Here is an 8475-nt window from a genome sequence, read left to right as displayed (position 1 = left end):
CTTCCTGAAGGGCTGCCAGCTGTAGGAGGCGGGGGAGCCACTCTGGCCTGGACGCGGGTGTGGTGCGGTGGGCCAGTCTGCCCTGTGGGACACCACGGGACAAGTGACTGTCACTCTGAAAGGAAGCTCCACAGAGCAGGGAAGACGGCGGCTGGCTCAGAGGCCTGTCAGCTGATTGTAATGGACGATTCCAATTCAAGCCCAAAGTCATCGTTCTCGGCGCGTTCAAGAACACTGGCTGCGTGTGTAGTGATTGTGAGGCTTTATGTGAATTTTCCTGGCATTGTGGGTTCACCCCTCGACCCTGTGGACCAGCTGCCACCTTAGGGCACGCACAGATTCTGCAAGGGGCTGACCCGGGCTTCTTGGGGGCCTCCGCGGAAGTTGGCACGTCTGGGCAAGGCTGCCCGTCTCTCTAGCCTGAGGTTTCCGATTGAGAGGAACCTGGGCCCAGCGTCCTCGTCACCGGGAAGTGACTTGAGACCCTGGGGCTCGGGCTGAAGTCACCCCAGGATGTGACTTTGGGGGCTTGGGGAGGCAGCAGTGTCTACAGGTAAGAGGAATGTAAAGAAGCCGCAGCTCGGGGAAGCCTGCCTAGGTTGCCTCATTCTGCCCGCACACCTGGGCTGGCCCGGGTTGCTCGGCCTCAGGTGAGGTCACAGGAAGCCTGGGAACCGTTGCTCTTAAAGCTCTGCCCGAGGGGCGGCACCAGCCGTGGCAGGGGGCCGTCTGGGAGGCGAACCTTCGGGTGGAGCCAGCACCGACCCTGCCTTACCGCGGCTGGGCGTTGGCTTGACCCACAGAAAGCGAGCCAGAAGAGGCGCTGCCGCTGCAAGTAGGTTTATTACCAGCGATCGTTCCCCGAGGCAGGTCGGTAGCGCTGCCCCTAGTCATTTAAAAATTAAAATTAATTTCCTTAGACGCACATAAAAACATGCTCAGCTCTTTCTGCTTGAAAAGATGCCTGAGGTTTCACTTCCAAGTTGCCCTGTGTGGGAGGGAGGCAAGGAGCCAGGGTGAGAGGAGCTGGTCATGTCGAAGCTGGTGTCCAGACCACTGGGGTTGGCCCTCTAGGCTTTCCGCCTCCAGCAGGTGGTGGGCAGCCCCGGGGAGCCCGCCTGCTGGGCCTCACACCCTTGCCTTCCACGTGGACCAGGGTTGGCCCATGGGACCAATCACATAGGGAGGTGATGGCGTGTCACTTCCAAGATTAGAAGCTGGGGCTTCCTGAGCCAGGCAGATGAGACTTCCTTGCCTGCTCTCTCTCAGGCCTCCTGGCCACAGCCGCGGGAGTAAGCTTGGAAAGGGATCTTCCGGGCCCAGCTCCTCAGCCCGCAACCTCCTGGGCAACCCTGAGCCCTGGTGTCAGAAACCAGATTCCTTGTGATCTATTAACTTTAAGAAATAAAGGGGGGAAGGGAGGAAGGGAGGGAGGGAGGAAGCACAGAGAGAGAAACGGATGCGGCTCAAGCAATTTGGGCTCCCGTCTACCTTATGGGAGGCCCGGGGTTCAATTCCTGGGGCCTCCTGGTGAGGGCGAGCTGGCCCAAGTGGAGCGCTGAGCTGCACAGGAGTGCTGGCCGGAGCGGAGAGCTGGCACAGTAAGATGACACTACAAAGACAGAGGAGAGACAATAAGAGATGCAGCGGCACAAGAGACTGAGCACCTCTTCCCACTCCAGAAGGTCCCAGGATCGGTTCCTGGTGCCATCTAAAGAGAAGACAAGCAGAAGCAGAAGAACACAGAGCAACTGGACGCAGAGAACAATGAGGGGAATGGAGAGAAAGAAAAATCTTAAAAAAGAAACCACGCAGACAGTAAGTGTTGGTTGGTGTAAAATTCTAAGTTTCGGGGCAGTTTTTCACACAGCAATAGATGTGTATAGAGTAGACATTTGAAATTTTCTATCACAGGTTTCTTTGTATGTGTGTTTTAAGCAAATGCTTATCCAAAAGCAGACTTCCTCACACAACCAGCAACTCACACGGGAGTCGTGGAGCTTCCCGCGAGCATTCTGGTTTTTACAGTGAGTTGGGAAGCCGAGGAGCAACCGCCGCCCCACGCCCTCGCGGGACGCAGGCCTTGGGACCGGCTGACCTTCCCGCAGGCGAGGCTGACGGGAGCGGGGCACTCAGCGCCAATCCCAGACAGGCCTCAAAGATCGAGAACGTTCCAAGATACCAAGTATTCGCCTAAGCCCTCTTGGAAAGCACCCTGTTGCCTGGTGAGTGGTGCGTGTGCTGGGGGCCGGCGCCGCCTGTCCGGGCCTGTCCGGGCCTGGCGTGGGGGGGGGGCCGGGCAGGCCCGAAGGCCGCCGCGGCCCGTTGGCGGTTTCTCATGCGCCCATTTCAAGGGCACCGTTTCACTCCGTCGAGGCCTGCGGCGGGAGGCCGGCCTGGGGTGGGGTGTCTGGGGGCTGGGACTCCAATGGGTCCCCGGTCGGGCAGCCCGAGGGGGTGGCCGGGGGGTTCTGGGGCCCGGCCTGGGGTCCTGCCGGTCCGACGGGGCCGGGCGGGGACTCGAGAAGCGAAGGCCGCGAGGGGCGGCAGCAGGAGGGCCCGGGGGCCGCAGCGACGCCCGGAGCGGAAACGAGGGGCCGCCCGCGGCCAGAAGAGCCGGGGCCAGCTGCCGGGACTCCGGGGACCCGCGCCCGCGCGGCCCCGCCCACTCCGCGGGTCTCACTGGACGCCGAGGCCCGCCCGGCGCGCGCCCAGGGCCGCAAGATGGCGGCGCGCGCCCCCGCGCATGCGCCCCCGCTTCCCCGTCCGGGCGGAGCGGAAATCGCGTGACCCCGGAAGTGACCGCGGGCGCGGGTGGGGCGGCGGCGACGTTCGTCATTCGGTGCGGAGGGAGCGCAAGCGGCCGTGGTCGAAGCCTCCGGTGGGTGCCTGCGGGCGCGGGGGGCGCACGGCGCGCGGGGCCGGCGCCGCGGCGGGGGGCTGCGGGCGGGGCGGGGCCGCCTTTGTTCCCGCCGCCCCCGCGCCCCGCCCCACGGTGGCGCCCCGGGGTCCAGGCGGGCGGGGGGTGTGGGGCGGGGCCGCAGCCCCTCGCCGGGCCCGGGCAGGGGCTCGCCCGACTGGCCGGGGTCGCCGGGGTCCCCATGTCTCCAAGGGGCGACTCGGTGGCCGGGAGCGTCGCGCCGCGGCCCCCTCGCCCGGCGCCTCCGCCCCGCCCGGCCGCGCCCGGCCCAGATTGCTGCGCCCTGTGCGGAAGTGGCGGCCGTGGGGCCGGGCCCCGGGCGAGGCGGGCACGAGGCTTCCCTGCGGCCACGCTTACCGGCGGTGAGCAAGAGGCCTCGGCCAGGGCGTGCCCCACCCCGGACACTGGTCCAGGCCCGTGGCTCCCCAGAGCGCCCCGGGGCTTCGTGCCCGCCGCCGCGCGAAAGGGCTGAGTGCGTTTTTAGGGGAACCGGCAGGGGCCGGGCAGGGGTTGCTGCATGCGGGACTAGGCGGCTTGAGAAGGAGGGTCTCGAGAGGACGGAGCGGCGGGAGCAGCTTCTGAGGTCTGAGTCCCAGCGCCCACGATGGGGGAGGACCTTGGCAGGAGCCAGGAGCACCCCCACTCCTGTGAGGCGCCCACGGGGCTCAGGCTGCGGGCCCAGCCCAGGAGAGGCCTGCAACCTTGCTGCTTTGTCCGCGGCCACGCCGGGTGCAGCGGCATCTCCTCCCAGGACTAGTGTCCTGGCTGGCCACGGAGCTAGCTTAGTGCAGACCCTCTCCGCGGGTCAGGACCAGCCCTTGGCCACCGCACCTGCAGGGGGGGCTGCGGGGGTGGGGTAGGGTGAGCCCCATGGCCTGCCCGCTTCCGGTTACTGAGGAGGAGGACTCGGGTCCCGTGGAGCTCAGGTGCCACGTTCGGGCAGGGCTGTTCTCTGGTCACTGGGCTGCAGGGCTGTGGAAGAAGGTGTGTCTCAGGGCCCGGGTGACAGGACCCGACTTGCAGGTGGCCCCCTGGACCGCGTCCGTAGAGGGAGTCCTGCTGGCTACCGGGCCGCCGCGAGGGCTGCTCAGTGTCAGCAGTCCAGGCGGCCACAGCCCTGCGCCCCCCCCCCCAGGTGTCCCAGACCAGGCTAGTGGTGAGCATGGCAGAGCAGGAGCCCACAGCCGAGCAGCTGGCACAGATCGCCGCCGAGAACGAGGAGGACGAGCACTCGGTCAACTACAAGCCCCCGGCCCAGAAGAGCATCCAGGAGATCCAGGAGCTGGACAAGGATGACGAGAGCCTGCGCAAGTACAAGGAGGCGCTGCTGGGCCGCGTGGCCGTGTCAGCCGGTGAGGCCCACCCCCTCTGGGGACGCCTGCGTCTGCGTTCGCGCATCCCTGCCCTGGGGCTGGAGCTCTGATCCTCTGTCCTTCCCCCAGACCCCAATGTCCCCAACGTCGTTGTGACCCGCCTGACCCTGGTGTGCAGCACCGCCCCCGGCCCCCTGGAGCTGGACCTGACGGGTGAGGGGGGCCTCGGGGCCCTGTTGCCTCTAAGCGCGGTTTCCTAGAGCACTGGCGCCCTCTGGCGGGAAGGGCCGGCGGGGCGGCGCAGGGCGGCCTTGGCTTTGTGCTGCTGTGGCGCGGGGCTGGGGGCCTGCGTGTGCGCCAAGCGCCTGTGTGAGGAGGGGCGGCCCGGGTCTGAGCCGCTGGTGACGTGCACCCTCCGCTTGCCCAGGTGACCTGGAGAGCTTCAAGAAAGCGTCGTTTGTGCTGAAGGAGGGGGTGGAATACCAAATAAAAATCTCTTTCCAGGTAAGGGGGGCCCGTGGGCAGGGGCGGGCGGGTGGGGAGGGGGGCCCGCTGACCAGCCCCCGTCCTGGCAGGTGAACAGGGAGATCGTGTCCGGCATGAAGTACATCCAGCACACGTACCGGAAAGGCGTCAAGAGTGAGTGGGGGCCCGGGCGGGAGGGCAGGGCGGCGTGCGAGCACGAGCGTGTGTGCACATGGGTGTGCCTGCCGCCCCCGCTCACCACCGCCCCACATGGCCGCAGTTGACAAGACCGACTACATGGTGGGCAGCTACGGGCCGCGGGCGGAGGAGTACGAGTTCCTGACGCCCGTGGAGGAGGCGCCCAAGGGCATGCTGGCGCGCGGCAGCTACAGCATCAAGTCCCGCTTCACGGACGACGACAAGACGGACCACCTGTCCTGGGAGTGGAACCTCACCATCAAGAAGGAGTGGAAGGACTGAGGCCAGGCCCGGGGAGGCGGGCAGGGACGGACAGGCGGACGGACGTGCCCCCACCCCCCCGACCCCCCCCCTCCTGCCCCCACACCAAAGTGCTGGCGGGGCCGCCCCGTGCCGCCCGTCCCCACCCCGCCCGCCTCCCGGCCGAGCTGCTCCGGCCCCCTCCTCGCCCCCAGCCTCGCGGTGGTCGAGTGTCTCGTTGCTGCTTCTGCCTGCTGTGAGGGAGGGGCCTCTGGCCCAGGCCCCGCCCATCCGTGTCCCCAAGGCCCCCCCACCTTTCCGGCCTGAGGCCCTGGCTCCTAGCGGGAGTGCAGCGTTGGAGGGGCTTCTCGAGGCGGCTGGCGTCCCTGCCCGCCTCCCCCGCCCCGGGGGGGCGCCTGCTGCCCGGCCCCCTGGGACGTGGCCCGTCCATCTGCCGCCGTCAGTTTCCGTCTAACCATGATGCCTTAACACGTGGAGCGTGTGCCGTGGGCCACACTAACCTCGCCGCCCCAGTTTGCATGAGCACGTGGTTCCCATTTCCCCACCCGGCCCCACGGCGAGGCGCGGCGGGCTGCTGCTGCTCCCCTCCCAGGCCCGGGCGGGTGCAGCTGGCTTGGGGAAGCCAGATTGCCAAAACTCGAGTTGCCTCCAGTCCCACCTTGGGAGGGCTGGTGTGTCCCTGCGGCAGCTGCTCAACCACTGCCATGGAGCTGAGCCTTGGGCGGGCAGGCCCGGCCGAGCCCGTCAGTATTTATTGCCTCCACTTGTGCCGTCCTCTGGGCCCGGCCTGGCCCCGGAGCCTCTGTCCTGTGAGGCCCCCCCGGGCCCAGCTGGGACTGACTGGGACCAAGGCACCCAGTGCTGGGAGCTGTCTCCTACATCCTCTGCCCCTCCTGCCCCATCTCGGTCCTGTGTCATGTCTGTCGGGCCTTGGCACCTCAGAAGAGGTCAGAGAAGAGCCTGTCCCTGCTTCTCTCCCTTGCTGGCCGGGAAATAAACTCCCCGAAGGAGCCAGGCGTCTGTGTGCTCGTGCATCTCCCCCGTCAGGAAAGGGGACAGCAAGCAGGGGTCCTATGCAGCTCTGGCCGTTGGTGCGGTGGCCCCTGTGGTTTCAGGGGGCAAAGCTGAGCGGCTCTCCTAGGAGTGGATGGCTAACAGCTCCAGCATGTGCCGTAATTCCCAGGATCTTCCACCTGCCCTGCAGGATCTCTTCCTGCCGGGGCTTGTGGGTCGGGAATGCACACCTGCTGCTTCCGGACCCACGGGGAGGCCCAGGGAGCAGTCCTCGAGGGCTGGGCAGGGCTGGGTCCCTGTTGGGGTCAGGTTCCAGAGCCTTCCTCACCACCAGCTGCTCAAAATTTCTTGTCGGCCACACTCTGAAGGAAAAGCGAGTCCTCACTTGCTAGTTCCAGAGCATAAAAATCCCATTGGCAAGTCAGGGTGCACAGGACACCCTGAGTGGCCCGAGTGGACCTGGCAGAGCCCCTGGGGCAGGAAGCACGGATCTGTGAGGTTCGTGGCAGTGGATGGCCTGGGGAGGGCTGGCAACTGCCCCCGTTTTGTCCACCCGGCTGCGTGGTGGGCCAGGGCTCCTGAGGGGCGTGGGACCGGACGGGGCTTGGAAGGCCAATGGGCTAAAGCACATCAACTGGTTGAACAGTGGGAGCCAAGGGGACCCCTGGGCTGGCGGGGAACACGCATGCAGCAGCTACCATCCGGGGCCGCCTCCACGAGCCCCACCTGGAGGTGCCTGGGGACTGGTGGCCTGGGGCACCGGGCACCCCCCTCCACGGCCTCGACCGGGAGGGGACAGACAGTAACCCAGGCACCGGCTGGAAGGGGCTTTCCAGAAACACACCCTTGGCCCTCACGGCGGGCGCACGACGCGCTCTGGTCTGAGCCATTTGGGGAAGTCGCGCTTGGGCACAGCCGAGAATGAAGCTGCTGTAGCAGGAGAGCAGGCGCCTGCTCCTCCAGGAGCCTGTGGGGCCGCCGGGACCCAGGCACTTTTTGTGGCTTGGCAGGGGCCGAGAGCCACGCAGGGAGGTGGGACGCTGAGCTTGCGGTTCCATGGGGCCCCAGCCTTCCTCTCCCAAACGCGCGCTCCCGCCCTGAGGCCCCCAGGCCTGGACTGGGAGAGGCAGGAGCGGTTCTGGGCTGGGGCCCGGGGCAGGCCGTCTCAGCTCCAGGTTTTCCTGGCGACCGTCAGCCACATGAACTAGGGCCTCCAGGCCCTGTTGTCCTGGCATGCTGCCCACAGCCAGGACTTTGCCCCCGCCCCTCCCCGGCGAGGGGGCATGGGGTGGCACTTGGAGAATGTGTGGCGTGTCTCTCAGGTTCCAAGTCTAACCCAACTTCCCTAGTCCCACCCAGAACCTGTTTGCGCAGTGGCGCTCAGCCACAGCCACCCCCTCCACAAGCACCCAGGGCCCCGTGGCCACCCCCCTCTGCCTGCGCCACCCCTCGGCCTTCCTAGACTGTGCCCGTTTATGTGACTGGCGAGGCCCCAGGCACCGGGCCGACTGCCGCCAGGACTGTGGGGCAGAGGGGCCTTGCTGGCCCTGCCGCTGAGAGCAGCATTAGCCAGAGCATTGGGGCGCCGGGCAGCGGCCAGGGCAGCTGGACACCATGGGAGTCCCCTCACGGGGCGGAAGGGCAGGGCCCGCATTGCGAGGCCTGAATGCACCCCCCTGCTCCTTGCCCAGAGGCGTCCCCCTAAGCAGGCATGCTCCCGCAGGGTTTGGGTGGAAGGCAGGTTCTAGGTGGGTAGGACAGATGTTGATTTAAAGTGGGATGTGCCTGCCGGAGGTCCGGAGGACACTTGGCCCTCGCTGCCCTGGTTGCTGTGGCGGCGCCACCATCGGCCAACTCCGTGATCCTTATCCAGTCTGTGCCTCCCACCTGATGTCCTCCCTGCAGGCGCATCCTCTAGGCGTGATGCTGGGCTGTGTCCACAGCATAACAAGTTCCCGAAGCAGCATCTCAGACCCCTTCGCTGTCCCCATCCACCAACAAAATAGAAGCCCCAATGTTTTGGCATCAGGCTTGGACCTCACGAGCACTTACACTTTCTCATGGGTTGTGCCCCCAAACAGGCACGTTGAACTCCTGGTTTCCAGGATCTCGGGGTGGAACCTTATTTGATCGTGACAGTGAGGTCACTCTGGAATGGGGTGGCCCTTCACCCAACAGCTGTCAAAGAGAAGACAAGACTTAGACGTGAGTGTGCTGTGGCGATGGAGGCAGACACCGAGTCACGCCGCGAGCCGCAGAACACAGATGATTTGAGGATTGTCAGCCACGGCTAGAAGCCGGGGG

The 8475-nt window shown here is 66.4% G+C and overlaps 1 protein-coding gene and 1 long non-coding RNA gene across 2 annotated transcripts; one reads left to right on the top strand and one right to left on the bottom strand.

Moving 5' to 3' along the window:
* Positions 1–927: 927 nt before the first annotated feature.
* Positions 928–2069, bottom strand: LOC131275117 (uncharacterized). The gene is made up of 3 exons (XR_009182576.2): positions 1986–2069; positions 1492–1612; positions 928–1359 (listed from the first exon to the last, which is right to left on the bottom strand). It is a non-coding gene; the product is annotated as an uncharacterized lncRNA (long non-coding RNA).
* Positions 2070–2731: 662 nt separating this feature from the next.
* ARHGDIA (Rho GDP dissociation inhibitor alpha) lies at positions 2732–6167 on the top strand. The gene is made up of 6 exons (XM_058284908.2): positions 2732–2881; positions 4056–4272; positions 4363–4446; positions 4661–4737; positions 4809–4872; positions 4979–6167. Exons 1-6 carry the CDS (start codon positions 2747–2749, stop codon positions 5176–5178), a joined length of 777 nt encoding a protein of 258 aa, XP_058140891.1. The 5' UTR covers positions 2732–2746; the 3' UTR covers positions 5179–6167.
* The last annotated feature ends 2308 nt before the right edge of the window (positions 6168–8475 follow it).

The sequence above is a fragment of the Dasypus novemcinctus genome, chromosome 21 (genome assembly GCF_030445035.2).
Source record: "Dasypus novemcinctus isolate mDasNov1 chromosome 21, mDasNov1.1.hap2, whole genome shotgun sequence".
In the NCBI taxonomy this organism is placed as follows: domain Eukaryota; kingdom Metazoa; phylum Chordata; class Mammalia; order Cingulata; family Dasypodidae; genus Dasypus; species Dasypus novemcinctus.
This window is presented reverse-complemented; position numbering and strand designations above follow the sequence as displayed.